Below are 16,749 nucleotides of genomic sequence, written 5' to 3' on the forward strand. Positions count from 1 at the left end.
TGTTCAACAAGTTAAAATACAGAAGGGAAGATGACCTCAACACCATTATGGCATAATGACCCAACAACCAATCTGGTAAAACCCAGTCTCAAATGAAATACAATATGGCACGGTGGGGAAAACTGTGAAAGATTGTAGGTTAAGTTAGTTGTCCTCCTACAATAGATCACAATACATCTGGTAATCCCTCAATACAAAGTTATTATACAAAACATGGCAAAATGACTTAAAAACAAAATACCAAAACCTACCCAGTCAATATACTCAAGGCTCCCACTGAATAACCCACAGCTGTGGTTAACCCAGGAAAGGACATGGAGGCTCTGGAAATACACAGGATAAATTAGTCTAACATTGTCCCCATGTCAAAAACCCTCTTAAAACCATTCCCCTACCCTTTAGCATCCCAGCTCCCACCCCCCAAAACATCACACCTGCCGAACTCAGTAACTGGAATAGAAAATGTCACTAAAATATATCCCCATATAATCAAAATGAATTATGCAAGCATCAACATTTGTTTGATGTTTTCTTACCAAGTACTAGGCTCAGTAGGCTGTATACCTCATGTCTCCAACAAACACTCAAATCAGGCTTCTGGACAAACACAAGGCCTCAAACCTGGTCACCCATTTTATGCACTAGCCTTAAAGGGGCAGTGCTACATAGTTATAGTTCTCAGTGTGAATGGCCTTCAATAGGCTAAAAGCACATAATTTAGTGATTATGATGAATATGGTAGTTATATTTTGGAATAGTGAAATTAAACTCATCATTCTATTTCTCCACAGCTGCAGAGTCATATGTTGTCCTACAGATCCACATGCACAGGTGTTCTTGGTCTCTTGGTCTTGGAAGTGGTGATAGTGTTTTATTGCCACTTACACCAGAGACCAGAGACACACTGACTGAACAGATCTGCCAGGATCATGGCTGTGGCGCATTTAGTCACCTGAAGGAAGACATCTCACCAATCAATGCCACCTGCCTCCAGGCTTGTGTGCACCAGGATCGTCAACTTCTGAATTGTTCTAAGACCACAGAAATAAATTGTTCTGCAATCTCGGAAGTTGTTTGTGGTAAGGATGCTTATCCGCTAAAGCGGCTTGCATCTGAAATACGGCTATTCTGTACAGATACACACCAAACATACAGTGATTTGACCCATTTCCCCTGACTTCTGTGTGTGCCCGCAGACCACCAGCTTGTACAGCTAGTAGGCGGATCGGATCGCTGTGCTGGTCGGGTGGAGGTGTGGAAACATGGTCGGTGGGGAACAGTGTGTGACGACCAGTGGGACGTGAGGGAGGGTCATGTGGTCTGTGCTCAGCTCGACTGTGGCTATGCCTTGAATGTGACTGGGCAAGGTGGATCCTTTCCACAGGGCAGTGGTCCTATCTATCTGGATGAACTGAACTGTACTGGTGCTGAGACGAACCTGTGGGCGTGCCCAACTGTAGAAGAGAGCCACGATTGTGGACACAAGGAAGATGCTGGGGTGGTGTGCTCAGGTATGTACTGTAAAATGTGGGCAATTCAGTAGTTCAGTTCAAAGTTAATTATAGAAAGAAAAATGAGAACAGAATTTGTTTTACTTTTACAGTATAGCCTACGTGTGCATGGATGTTTAAATATAATATAATATAATATACATATACATATATACATTTATTAACAGGCTTTGGGCCAAGCCCCTAGGGCCTAGGCTTGTTTTCATTGTGGTCCTCTGTATAATATCGGAATCGGTCAGAATCGGTATCGGCAGACATGACCCTGCAAATAATCGGAGATCGGATATCGGTCATAATTTCATAATCGTGCACCCCTACAAAAATATATATAATTCCATAGTATAGACAAGCAAACATGTGAAAGATTCGTATATGTTTAATTGTCTTATCCTTCTAATGTATTCCCTTATTTAACTCCTCCTACGTCCGTGTGCAGAGATGAGAGCGGTGAGGCTGACTGGAGGCGCTGATCGCTGCTCTGGTAAAGTGGAGATCCACCGTAATGGAACATGGGGAACGGTCTGTGACAACTGCTGGTTTAAACAGGAAGCCTCCATGGTGTGTTCCATGTTGGGCTGCGGGGAAGAGGAACAAAAGTACAAACAGTTTCACATTCCTTTGACACACAACAACCAATCATTGTGGTACTATGTGTGTGAGAAAGAGCACAAGGATCTTTGGGAATGTACAGAGAAGGTCAACAACAAAATTCTCTGCAGCAGCTCTAACGCAGCAGGTCTTATTTGTACTGGTTAGTATGTTACATAAGAACTCAAGCCATTGTAACTTGTACTGTTTTATGAGGTAGTAGACCTGCTATTTCCGGTTTGTGACACCTTGCATGCATGCTACCAAGTATAAATCAGTCAGAGATGAATGATACAATTCCTTTTAGCTTGCTTTGTGGAACTTGTTTGTCTGATGGTTGCCGTCGTTCAATTATTTTCCATTATCCAACTAAATATGGTGCACTGATTTCTAATACTGCATACATTTATCACATTCATCATACAGGTTCACTTGGGTTTGCTGTATTGGCCACCACACCTGATACATCATTAATAACCACTTGGATGACTGGTAAATATTCCACTTGCCTGAACCATGTCAAATAGAATTAGTACCCTTCAAACATTGTTTTATCCTATTTTGGCGGAGCCACATAGAACAATGCAACAAATTTCATTTTAGACAATCAAATGTATTCTCATTTTGGTATACTGCTTTTTTTCAAACGTTATTCTTCTGTTATTGACAAGCTAGCTATAACTATTTAATATTTAAATACCACCCATCTAGTTACCCTACCACACTATAAGTAAAACCAACTGGGTAATAATGCTAACTATGAACTACTCATGGACCCAGATTTGTAACAACAGGCATCTACTACTACTATTATCTACTGTTGTCTATTATAACTTACACGATTAATAATTTTATGATTTGTGACTTTTTCATTTATGTACTTTGTCTATCTTCCAGCTGATACAACTACAGACCGTCCAAACGAAAGCTGGTTTCACAGTCTCTCATCCTTGTCTCCAGAGATGCTTGGTTGCATCGCATTGTCATTTATTCTCCTCATCGCTCTGATTGTAAATTCTGTGCTTTGTCACAGTCACAGGAGAAGAAATGGTTTGTCTTCACATGAACAATCTCACCACTTTGATTCAACTTCAGGATGTTATGTTACACGTGCATAACTTCACATGGAAATGGTATCATAATAATCTATGGGCTACCAGTGATGTAAATAGGTTTTCAATGTAATGGGTCCAGGGTCACAGGAGTGGTCTTTTAGATGGGTGCCAGGGACATTTTACGAGTCCTACTTCAATGACGCTAGACTAGTACAGTATTGTATCCCAGGAATCTCAGAGGGTGACATGTTTGCATCCTTTCTCCATTGAGTGAGTCTAAGGATGCAGGATGCAGGCTATTTGCATCATTGGGCTACCAAGCACTATATTGGAAACAAATACACCTCTCATGAAACCTTCAACCTGGCGTCCCTAAAAAATCTAAAGAAATTCAAAATTTCAACTTTGAGTACAGCAAAAAGCGTTATATAAATTTGGTGTATTATTACCAGTGTACGCCTGAGGGCGAGAAGCGGGCGAGGTCGCGTGCACGCATCCGCCTAGGTGACAGCAGACTGCTGGGCGAGCGCTGGCGCTTTGGCATGGGGGGTCAGATCAACATATGGAATAAATTCTGTGGCCATATATGGAGCGTGTCTTGAGTGTACAGGGTTTTGATGTGGTCAGATCAACATATGGAATTTCTGAACAGGTCAGCTCCATATATGGAGATCTAAGGGTGGCAGTGGGGGCAGTGTCTTGAGTGTACAGGGTTTGATGAGGGCCCAGTTAGTGCCGGGCCTTCATTTTCGGGCCTGATGAGGACTTTAGTGTGGCAGTGGGGGCAGTGTCTTGAGTGTACAGGGTTTGATGAGGGCCCAGGTAGGGCCGGGCCTTCGTTTTCGGGCCTGTTGAGAACTCTAGTTTGCGCCGGCTGCCGGGCGCGGCTGCAACTTTGGGGCAGGCCCGTCTAGAGTTTAAATGGACAGGTATCAGTCAAAAGGGAGACATTGAAGAGGAAGGATGGATGGGGAAGGATCAACATATGGAATGTCAGAACAGGTCAGCTCCATATATGAAGATCTAAGGGTTTGAGCCTGCTTTCAGGTCAGACGTAGAGTTGCTGGCATGACCATATGGTCATGCCTGGGGTGACCAACCAACCAACTGACTGACTGACGGGAATTGCACGTTTTCATAGTAAATCCGACCTGCGGTCGCAATTTAAATATATATCAAATCAACCATGTTCTTTGTTTTGTCTCTATAGCTCTCATAATTCAACCGAGACACATCAGTCTACAGATGAGGCCTTTACATCAGGCAAATGACTACCGAGACCCTGTTGAGTCTGACCATGTCAAGGTCACTACCAGTGCAGTGGAGGGAACTGGTGAGTCGATGATGGTCAATTCATCTCAGCTCTTTTTACATGCAGTATGATAGACAGTGAATGTAAATGTGTGTAGCTAACTAGCTATCATGTCTCGCCTGCCTCTGGTCTTCATCGGGTCTCAGAGACCTGATACATTTTGCACAAAGTTCTTAATTTGTCACTGCTGTTTGATCTGCAGTACTGATTAATGTAATTCATTTGTATGTATAAACTTGAAACATTATTGTACTGGAAAAAGATCTCTTTTCCCTTCATCTTTATCGTTTTTAGTATAATAGTTAATAATTAGTTTACTATAATTAGATTAATACACGATAATCAACACAAACACTTTATTCAGAACACATCCAAATCAAATCATATTACGGCATACGTGTCTTCTACAAAAATAAAAGTTACAAGTTACAAGGCTGCATTCTGGAGCGTCGTGCGTGCCAAGCTGTCATTCTCTGTCCCTTGTATTATACCATACTTATATGTTGTATTATTTCCCACCACGGAGTAACCTAAACCTAGTCACCAGACTACTACCTGTAGGTCTGGTAAGACGGGCAGTGTCGGTAGGCCAATCAGAGGCAGGCGGGGCGTTACTATGTCTATATACGGACGTAGTTTAGAATCATGCTAACCACAGACATACAATATTTGTTTTTGTTGCAGAGGACTCATTTGATTCGTCCAGTACCAACTCTGGGGAAGGCTATGAAAACGTGTTGTGTATGGAAACTCCTGGTAAGATTCCTTTTCTATCAACATACATTTTATGTTTCTTTTCATAGTTTGTATCTTTATCGTTGCTGTTACTGCACCTGATAACCACTTGAATCCACTGAATTCCCCTGTCAGGCAATCAGTAAACATCCAAACGTAACTTTTGATAAGATGATTGGTTGTGAATGGGTGGATTCTCTGTGCAGGGATAACAGAATACCAGTCCTCTGTCTACCATAATACCAGTGACAAAACACCCAGCTTCAACAATGACCAGCTCCACTCTGCAAGCCAGTTTATTAACTGTCAGGATCCAGGTGAATAAATTATTTATGTCAGCTGATAACTATCCCACTATTACATGTGTTTAAGCTTGAATTAATCTGATTTTGCATTTAATGATTGTCCTGATATGATATTGTCGTGTGCAGGAGTGACAGATGAAGACAGTGAACAGGATGGCTCACTGTATTGTGCTGTGAGTCCTGATTCCAATGATTCCTCCACAGAAGATGACTATGACGACATAGGACAGTGCTAGCAAACAGTGGAGGTAAACCCACCATATATCCCATATAATTATGGGATATATGGATCCATAGTAACATTGAGGAAGTCCAGACGAACAACATGCTATCTGTCTTGCTCTTGACAGTCACTTCATGTAGCCTACAATTCTCTATACAGAAGTTAACTGAACCAGTTCCAGCGTCATGGCAATAGTCAGACGTCATTAGATGTTCTTTTTTTTAAGATATTTTTTTGGCCTTTTGCCTTTTTTGATAGACAGTAATAGTAAACAGTAATCAGACAGGAAATGGGGAGAGATGGGGGGGTGACACCCAGCAAAGGTCGTCGGGATCGGGACTCGAACCTGCGACACGCTGTAAAGCTGGATTACCAGCACAGGTGCCTAGACGGCTACACATTAGATGTTTTGTGAATAATTGTCATTCTTCTATTGTTACCAATTGTTAAGAACCAGTGTTCTATACTTTTCAGGATTCTTTTAAAAAAATAGTGAAAATAGCAGATCTACAAGTTCAAAACACGTTGCACTGTGACACGTTTTGAGCTTGTAGATCGGCTTTTTTTGGTACTTTGTGTGACATAGAATGACAAAGTATGGCATTAATTACAACAATGTTAAAATATGGAGATAAGAGGTTTCTGCCCGACCGACAGCAATGTATGTGGCCCTCTGGAGTAAGTGTGGAAATATAGTGGCCCTCTCCATCATCAATGTTGCCCACCCCTGTTCTATAACCTTTTATCTATTAAAATACAGTAGTACTGTTTTTTGTAGTATCCATCATTTGTACATTAACTAGAAACCCTAACCATAAGGCCTGGGTTCTACCAGAAGGTGGCACTATAAGTCAACAGTTCCTTGCAGCTTCAAGCTTCAAGCACTTGAAAATGCCCCCTTCATGTAAATAACAGAAATAGCTGGTAAAACCATGACATATTTAACATACCAACATCTTGCGAAAGAAAGAAAGAAAGAAATAAAGAAGAAGCTTTGAAAGAGGCGCTTGACAGTGACTAGGTCCTGAGTCTCTTGACTGAGAGCCAACATAAACCGTCACTGTGGCTTGAAACCAAACCTGGCACCGGCCGCTCCTCCGCATCGTCCATTACACATCTGCAGCCCAGCAGCTGCAGAGTATCAGCCCTGCGTCTGCTTGGATGATTGCACGAGCCATTGTGATGACTTTGTTCTTTTTGGGAGAAAAGTAAATATGACAAATTGATTCAAAGTTTATTTTTTTAACCACTTCAGCCCTATTTTATACTTTGGCTATTTGAAAATAGCCAGGCGGAAAAAAAACATTTTGGAAAAGTTTGGAACATTTGTTACACCTTAAGGGAGGTTAGATGGTAATGGTGAATCTTAGATAAACAGTGTTAGATTTAGCTGATGGCATGTGAGAGGTCGTTGTGATCATGCATCAGGCCACAAAGTCTGGTGAGGAGTAGAGGAGGAATATGTAGGAGGAAAAGAGGGAGGGGGTGAGCCCATACGTCTCACTCGTCCTTTTTCGCTCACAGCTTTACATTGAGATAAACAGATGAATTAAGCGACCAATCTTCTTATGAAACCCAATCTCTCTAACATGCCAGAGAGCCGGGTACGTTCACTGGCCCACCCACCACTTGACGGGAGATCTCATCTCAAAGCACGCAGTGTGATACATCACAGGCGCTCCCTGCACTTATGCTCATGTGCTGGGTTTACTTTCATTTGATTCCACACTGACAGGCTGATAAAGAATTTTAAAGAACTGCAGATTTACGGCAGCGACTCAACATCAAGGGGAAGAAATTAAGTACTGCAGTATTTCAAGGAGCTTGTAGTATTCCAGGGATCAAAAGATTAGACCCTCTCTTTTTTTACTTTATTCATTACATCAATTACACACAAAGGATTACAGTTCTATAAGTCCATAAGTTGCTTAGTGTGTCTAAACAATAGATCCTGCCCTGTTTTGAACTTTTGAACTGTGGTACATTTGTACAAGAAGTCTGGAAATAATGTAGGGCAGGTAATGTCTGAATCAAGAAAATAAACAATATATTCACCACAGAGACCAATACAGTTTGGATTCCAGGAAAAGTGAAAATGTTTCGCTATTCATTTCCCTACTAGAATTAATCCCATATTGAGTTCTAGCCACATTAACAGGTTAAATAAAGATAAACAACATACATGTATTGATCATATGGGCCGACCATAAGCTGTATAGGAATTCTTGAGACTGTTAATTGGTGAACAGGGTTTTAGTGTTAGTCGGTGCAAATCCCAAAAGTCTTGACTTAATGCTTTGCCGGTGTTCGTTAGTGGGGTGGGGGGGTCTTTTTTTTATTTTAATGGAATATCTATCTATCAAACAAATGCATCAGGATGCATTTGCTCCTTTTCTCTTTGTCACCGTCGTCGACTATTATGTCCAAACTGTCATACGGGATCTGCAACCGGCGTTAGCCCACTGCTAGCCAGTCTGACAGCTGCCAGCCCAACCACTAGCCAGTCTGACAGCTGCTAGCCAAGAGGCTAACTTCACTCATCTACTACCACCGGACTGCTGACAGCAGTAACCACGGCACCTTCCATCCACCGAGGGATGACCAGCCTGCCTACCACCACGCTGAGACAAATCTACGCACCGGGCCACCATCTGTGTGGCCCTCGCCGGTAGGTGACTTTCTGGATCGCTGTCGCTACCATACGTGCCACGTCTACACTTTATCTGAGTCTACTCTCCGCACCGGGCCACCGTTTGAGTGGCCCTCGCGGGTACGTGGTATTCTGCACCACTGCCTGTCTACCTGACGTTATCTACTTAGTCTTTCTCCTGTCCATTTCCACTTTACTGGCCACAGTCTGTTTTTTCCTCAGCAACAACCACCACCATGACGGCACTCACCTTATCACCGGGCTGTAAAAAGTGTCTCCATCTGAAGAAGAAAGTATCCGAGCTGGAAGGAAGAATTTCCATTCTACATCAGATACAAGATGATGAACTCCTCCTCGACTCCCTGTACTCCTTCTGTCATGATTCCGTTGTCCCAGTCCTCTCCCCCGAAGCGTCTGATAATGTCATTTCTGTCGGCACCGCCAAGGTGGGGGACCTGGATCAGGTAGGCGACCTGGACGTGACGGTCCCTGCCACCGGACTCTACTACGCCGACCTCCCCCCAAGGTAACAGTAACATGGTTATATAGTCAAAGTGTCTTACTTCACTATGACCTTATTCCTTTGGCTCTTGAATTATCCTTTGTATTGGCACCCAACACTGATTGTCGGGAGTAAGTTCTGGGGTGGACTATTGCCAAAATAAGCCAGTGAAGTCATCCGTTTAGGTAGAACCACAGATGGTGGCTACAGACTCAAGTTAAAAAATACACTGCAGCTCATTAATCAAAACATTTTCTTTGGCCTGGAAATAGCCAAAGATTTATACAAAAGTCATTACATTCAACCAGTATTTCTCCCTGCCTTCAATGCAGATCAGTAACCACTGATGCTTGAATTAGCCTGGCACACAGCTAGAGTTTACTGTAGCTTTCACTGCATGTTGTAAAATGGCTTTAGCGCATGCTGGGCTCAGTAGGCTGGCTCTCGGCTGCTTTGGTGCAGCCTGGTAATAGTGTTGATTACTTATCACTCATTAGGTTGCTTTCACTGCTACCACTAAGCCCTCATCAGGAGGACTTGGGCCAAGTGACTGAGTAGGGGCCCTGATCCAATTCACCTTTTAAGTTCAGTGGCCCTATGTGGGTTTCCATTGCATTCCATGGGTCAGTGCATTGCTGTACACGCTGTGTGCCCTCACGGAGAGGCCCTCATTACCTCATTTCCTGTGACTACTGTACCAGACACGTATTAGAAACCCACGGGGTGGTTATATCAAGTTTAAAGTGTTTATCATACGCCGAAGACGGAACTCTCGAATGAAATGCTCAAATTCCTTCGTGCCGACAACTTGGGGGTTTATTTGAGCCTGTGAAGAAGAGAGGACTCTCAGAATTAGACTTACTTAAACGTTGCTTTGTTTTTTACAAGACACCTTTATACGTCTTTATAGAGAAATGAAGCCCAACTTGAAAGGCGACCTGGCAGTGTGATGTTTAGGTCATTAACCTTTCTCCTTAGCACCTTGCTGCAGTTAACAGTCCCTGGCTGCCTGTCCACCAAGACACATTCAGTGGCCCACTAATCAGGTCAACACCCAGAATTACGCTATGCTTTAAACTTGGTCAGTGGTGCTTGGAGACCATAAAGTATACTTCCGTTTGAGTGTCAATGGAGCCTGTGGTGCTTAAAGCATTATTTATGGGAGAATACATTGTCTGTAGTCAGTGTTAACCAGTCTGGTCACTGGGGGCAAAAAGGTCATCTAGACTGTAGAGTACAAGACGTTCCAGTGTGTCTGAAATCTATGAATGATTTTGCAAGATCTCTATGCCAATATTAGAGCTTAACTGGTAAGATAATTCCAGTGGCAGCAATTTCACACAAACACTGCCAGGTTCCATACATACAGTATTCATCAAGTACCAACGTTTAATTTTCTTCTTCTTCTTTTTTTTTTAAACAAGTTCCACTTCCGATTCCCCAGCCCGATCCAGAGTAAGAATTTATGGGTGCGTTTTCTTGTTTGTCTCTGACCAGACGGACCAAGGTTTATTAGTGTGTACTGCATGTTGGACACTGTCACTAACATAGAGCTCTGTGTGGCAACCACTCATTCAGGGTCAGACTCAGCGCCATCAATCTCACTCTGCAGTGTATAGCAGATGGGTTGCCATAAAACGAGCTTGGTTGTCGTGTGCGGTTCTCAGCAGAATAATTTTACTTAAAAAAACTACGGCAGGCATGGAAACAAAAACTTGCAGGTACAATTGTGTGTGTGTGTGTGTGTGTGTGTGTGTGTGTGTGTGTGTGTGTGTGTGTGTGTGTGTGTGTGTGTGTGTGTGTGTGTGTGTGTGCGCGCGCACGCGCGTGCTTGCGTGTGTGCGCATGTGTGTGTGTGTGGGGTCCTGTTGTCTTTATCACAGCAGTATGAAATGTAGGTTGCATTTAGTCTCCTAGTTTCTGACTTAGTCAATAAACCCAGTGCCTAAACAAGACAAAAACATTTGTAGTCTACAACTACGAAATAAATATAATAGTACAAAAATACTACAATATAATAATATAAAAATAGAAAGACAAAAATATGTATTACCATTAACATACTACGGTCCACAACCTTTGGCCCATTGCCAGCCTCTTTGGTCTTCTTTGCCCACTGTAAAAAAATTTGCCTGAATTTGATGTGCCTCTCCTTAGCCAACAGCTTCCCACAATGTGTAAGTGAGAGAGAGCAAGGATGAGAGCACTATAAGAGGTGTAATAAAGATACAAATGGGTTCTCTTAGCTGTGATACTTTCTTTATAGACTTCTATGAAAAATAAACTTGGGGGTGTCTAAATGAAAATGAACGTAACACATAAAATATGCTGTTGAGTTAACACAACACATGTTTTAATCATATTAAAAGGTAGGGTGGTAGAATCCAGGAAAATGTCAATGGCCCGGTTCCTTTGAGAAACTGGGCCAATGTCCATTATCTGGCCAGTAGCTGCTGACATTATGCCATAAGCTGTCATTATTGCAATGCTAGTAGAGAGATGCAACCATTTTCTTGTATTCATAAACAAAATATGGATCATCTTAAAGGACAACTTGAATTTTTTTCAACCAAGTATCATGTTTTAGGTTGTTATTAGAGAAAGTAAAAGATGAGTATTCATTTTTTTCTTTAGTTTAAGCGATTTTAGCTATTCTTTACAGGGGGGCGAGGGCATTCGAACATGGGGCAAAATATGTATTTCTTTTACAAAATTGTATAGCGATTTATTTTTTTATTATTTACTATAGTCCTACTAGAGACCCCAGAAAATCTGTCCACAAAAGATCACAGGATCTATTGAATGTGAAGGGGGAGGTGACAAACTGACATATTGAGCCTACAACACAGTATGGCAGCTCCCTAAGGTACCTCCCTTCACATTCAGTAGATCCTGTGATCTCTTGTGGCCAGATGTAATTTTGTGGGGTCTAGTAGGACTATAGTAAATAATAAAAAAAACAAAATCATTGCATTGTTTTTTTACATTTTGTAAAAAAGCATATTTAGCCCCATGTTCGAATGCCCCCGATCCCTGTAAAAAGAACAAAGCAGAAAATGAAAAAGAAATTAACACTCATCTTTTACTTTCTCTAATAACCTAAAACATGAACCTTGGTTGAAAAAAACTAAAGTTGTCCTTTAAGCACCTGATTGACTGACCACAATTGAATACTAATCAGACAGACTCAATATCCACTTTTAGCTATAATAGGATGTGATTTAAAAAAACTTACAGTCAAATTCTATTTCAACAGGTGCCTATCCATCAGTTGAGAAATGTTTTGAAAATACACACTATAATGAGAATGCCTGGTGCAACAAAACAGAATTCTCGTCACTGTATTGCTCTGTCGACAAAGACTGAGTTATTTAATGCCAAAGAAGTTCATTTGAACTTGAACTTAATGACTCTGGCCATAATGTATGACAATGGGGATTGCCTGTTAATCAGGACAGTAGGCTAAAGGCTTATTATATATTACCTACCGTTTGGCATGTCCTGATGCCACATGCCATTGAGGCTTTCTTTGCAGTGGGGGCACGTTTGGCGGTTAGATGGCATTTCTACAATTTATTATTTTCAGGGAAAGGGGGAAGAATTACTTAAAGCAGCATTATGTAACCTTTTTATTGAATAAAATGTAATTTTGTCCAATCTGTAGAGTTAGAGTATGTTAATCCAATACATTTATATTATGACTTTATGTAAAGGCCGTCTTTGTTTCTGCATGGCCGTCTTTGCTTCTGCATGGTGATGTATACAATGTAACCTATACAATTGGGGTGGTTGTATTTAGTCTCCCTGCTCTTCTATTGAGACATTAGATCGTGCCAAAGGTCATGTCTCACCTAGACTCAGGATCTGACACCATTTTTTACTTGAAAAGATGAAAGTACTGTATCAGTATCATACTGTATATTTACATAGTATCATATATTTCCATACTAAACTACACCTTGTTTGTACCATGTAGGCTACTATTGCCACCACTTTATTCTGTTATTTCTTTTACATCTATTAAAGCATTATTTGCTTTAATCAAATGTGGTTATACAATGGGAAAACATCTGAAGACGTTTTTTTCCCCAAAGCAGGAACATTCATACACCCCTGTTTAGGTTTTAACATACGGTAGGTGAGCTGACATCATTTGTTACTGGGTGAAATAATTACATCCAATCAACTAAGCATCAGCCCCTATGTATGAACTGAATCAGTGGACTGACATGTCAAGTGGACTGTGACGTTTGGCAGAGCTTTTAGCTTGGCAAAGGAATTACGCATTTAGGGGGTTTCCAGTGCTGTAGAACTGTTCTGTATAACATGGGTCAATGTAATTCTGGACCTGTACCACCAACCCTATTAAGACCAATTTATTGCACACTTTAACGGCGTTGCGACGCATTGTGAGCTTATAGATCTGTTGCGGTCGTACACCGGAGCATTAAGGCATTATGGTTCAGTCTTCTGTTATCATCAGCACCTTCATCCATCTTCAACCGCTTATCCAGAGTCAGGTTATGGGTCATCAGTACCTGTCACTACATTTCTGCTTGTGCGCCAATTTACAAGCTCACAACTTGTGAGCTAGTAGATCAGCTAGCAACACCACACCCTTTACAGTCATTCTTTTATTTCAAGCTTTCCCTATTCCCCTATTAGTTCAAAACATTTTTTACATTTGATGGACTAATTTTGACACATTTAACAAATGTACAATATATATGTGGACCACTGGTTAAGTAGTGCTTGACATCATGAGTGAACGGACTATGAAGGACTGAAACCACCTTAATATGGGACCCACATTCTCTCTGGACTGAATGGCCTGTAACATAATAATGAGTGTACTGTAGACAACTGAAATGTAACAACTATATATTGAACTGTGTTGTCCAACATGACCTGCCTGTTCTGTATATGAAAAATAATGAAAAAAAAAACAAAAGAGAAAAAAAATAAACATTGCTTGAAGTACCAATTCAATTACCAAATACCCCTTGCCTCACATCCATAGCAAACCAAACTGTGAGCACAACATGAAGGGAAGAACATGTCGTTAGTGTCGTGCAGGAACCTATTGTAGAAACCCTGGGGCCAAGTGGGTAGCCTATATCAGGGGCCAGGGCACACTGCAGTGGACAGAACTCATTTGGCAGAGACAGCACGTCGAGCCAGGTGAGGGCTCTGCGTGGGTATGAGTCACCCACATCGTTACGGCAACAGAGGATCGTCATTTGTTTACCTGCCCAAAGCTGGCTCATAAATTACTGGGTCTTAACAAATAATGTAATGCAATTGGAAGGCGTTTAGTGCAGCAACATTACACTAGCCAAACACTCACTGGAGAAGAATATCAGAATGGGAGTTTGAGATCACCTTATTTGCCAAGTACAGCAGCTGTGCAGTCTCGTTGGCATTGTTGCAGGAACATATGTTTTTTGCAACTGAATGGCTGAAAAAAAAGAGTTTACAATTACATAGTACACATTATTGATTATATCTGATTTCAGTATTCATTTATGATATATTTTCTCTATTATTAAGGTTATTTTTGCAGTCAGTTTGTATTGGGGGTGAGGAGGGGGTGGGAGTGGTCGCGACTAGGCATGTAACGATATATCGTATATCGATATTAATCCTGACGATATGAATTGATTTAATAAAATAAAAAAATCGATTTTCAATCTACATTTTTTAGGGGGGCTAGTGAAATATGGTGTGTGTGATATGAAATGTGAGCTATAATCATATTCCATCATATTCAAGTGCTTTTGGAGAGAAAGTCACTTTCAGTAGTAGAGCACTGTAGAGGGGAGCTGTGTGTGTGCCCAGGTGATGGCCCTTGATGCTCATTAATACATCAAGGAAGGCAATTATGTTTCTGCACTGTCAAATAGATCTACATCTAACCTAAGATGCCATCAAAGAAAGCTTTTTGTTAACTTGAGCTAGGTTCTAAACAAGAAAGCATGTTTACAGTTGTTGCACAGAAATTAAGTAATTTTACAGAAACTAGACCTGTATGTGCCCGTCGCAGTCGGCCACCGGCCTACTTGGGAACGATGCAACTTGGGAACCTAATGATATACATTGTCATAGCACCAGTTTTAACTGTCAGCCGGTGTCCCACATGGAGATGTGCCTGTGGGGCTGTGTGTGAAGACTGCAAACTGAAAAGTGTACTTGGTAATCAATTCGGCCCACTGGCAGAGCCTGATTGGTTAAGCCTCAATTGGCTGAGGCAGAGGCTGGAAATTGCACAGGTGAAAGGAGTTGGCCTCATTAGGCCCACTGGCAGAGCCTGGCCCAGGTGAAAGGGGTTGGCCTCATTAGGCCCACTGGCAGAGCCTGACCAGAGCCTTTTGTGGTGGTTCTGGAGAACCGTGGGTCAGATCGACTTGATACCTGGCACTGCACTCCCTGTGGCGGTGTGGAACGCAGACTGTCTCACCTCAACCTCGGCCACAAATAAGGAGAGAAGCAGCTGTGAGAGAGAGAGACGAATGTGGTCAGCGTATTCTTGATTCCATCCACACTGCTTAAGAAGTGTGTCATCTCTCACAATGAGGTCACTGCAAGACGGATGGTAGGTGGTATACAGATGACTGTTTGAGTGAGCTCAACTAGTGCCGTGTTGAGGAGGGTAACTGTGTGTGTGTGTGTGTGTGTGTGTGTGTGTGTGTGTGTGTGTGTGTGTGTGTGTGTGTGTGTGTGTGTGTGTGTGTGTGTGTGACAGAGAGAGAGAGAAGAAAGAGGGTAATGGAATGAGAATACAAACAGGCAGTGAGAATAGGGGAATTGTAAGAGAGTAAGAGAAAGTAAGAGAAAGAAACAAAGAAAAAAGAGAGAAAAAGAAAGGCAGTGAGAGGTAGGGATACAGAAGGGAGAGCGAGAGAGAAAGAAAGAGACAGAGACTGTGTCTGGTCTCCATGGCTCCAGCTTAACCCCTAGATTCTCCGCATTCCAGCCCAAAGTCAGGCACAAGTCTCGCCGCCGGTCCGTTTAAGGTGATTGACGTTATTTGCTACCATTAGGCACTACTATGTAATTGACCTCTGACCCCTCACAAGCGACCTGTTGAAACAGCTTTAAACCAGATCGCCTAATCTCCATGGGAAAGCCCTCCATCGAGACTTAAGGCCCTAAAAGCGATCAACACCTTAAGGTGAAGGAGGTGAGTCCAGGATCACTGGTGGTAGCAGAACAGAATTCATATCGTCGGGATTAATATCGATATATATCGATATACGATATATCGTTACATGCCTAGTCGCGACTACTGCCCTGCCTCCCCCCCCCTTGATTGCCTCGCCCACTGAGGCAATCAAGACAATGGCAACCATAGTCTATTCCTATGAGGCTTCAAAATAGCTATATCTTTATGAGACATGTGTTGTAGTCCTGGAGAAGGGAGAGATGACCTCTTTATCATTTTGTTGATTGATTGATTGATTGATTGATTGATTGATTGATTGATTGATTATAATTTTATCCGCCAAGTGGGAAATGCAGGGTGTTAATAGTATAGTAATATTAAAAGTATAAAATGCACAGTAGACAATAAATAGTAAATAGGAAGAATCGTCATCCAACAAACTATTTGAAAATACTTCCATCAGTCTTAGCAGGAGAAATGATGTACTGTGCAGCATGAAATTTAAGAAATTAAGCTGAGGCTTTTGTGTCCTCATTGCCAGATTCCCTCTTAAATGATGCCTATATACTTCCAGATAGACCTCCACAAATATGGAGTTGATTGACAGCCTTATCACAGGTCAGTGTGTGAACAGGGGAACTTTATTAGACGAGTACATTCGTTGTGGGAGGTCCGCTTGCCGTGGCGTTGGTGCCAATCCACAGTG

General features: G+C 41.9%; 1 protein-coding gene and 1 long non-coding RNA gene across 2 annotated transcripts; one reads left to right on the forward strand and one right to left on the reverse strand.

The window, feature by feature from the left end:
* Positions 1-625, reverse strand: LOC306938566. The gene is made up of 3 exons (XR_013791750.1): positions 537-625; positions 252-323; positions 1-122 (listed from the first exon to the last, which is right to left on the reverse strand). It is a non-coding gene; the product is annotated as an uncharacterized lncRNA (long non-coding RNA).
* Positions 626-823: 198 nt separating this feature from the next.
* LOC306938005 (T-cell differentiation antigen CD6-like) lies at positions 824-6,443 on the forward strand (the record flags this gene model as incomplete). The annotated part of the gene is made up of 9 exons (XM_079522027.1): positions 824-860; positions 1,197-1,511; positions 1,948-2,262; positions 2,526-2,591; positions 2,997-3,149; positions 4,365-4,487; positions 5,151-5,222; positions 5,408-5,518; positions 5,633-6,443. The coding sequence occupies 9 exons, from the start codon at positions 824-826 to the stop codon at positions 5,740-5,742; spliced, it is 1,302 nt and encodes a 433-aa protein (XP_079378153.1). The 3' UTR covers positions 5,743-6,443.
* Positions 6,444-16,749: the final 10,306 nt, after the last annotated feature.

Source organism: Electrona antarctica, assembly GCF_951216825.1.
Source record: "Electrona antarctica genome assembly, chromosome: 15".
In the NCBI taxonomy this organism is placed as follows: Eukaryota; Metazoa; Chordata; class Actinopteri; order Myctophiformes; family Myctophidae; genus Electrona; species Electrona antarctica.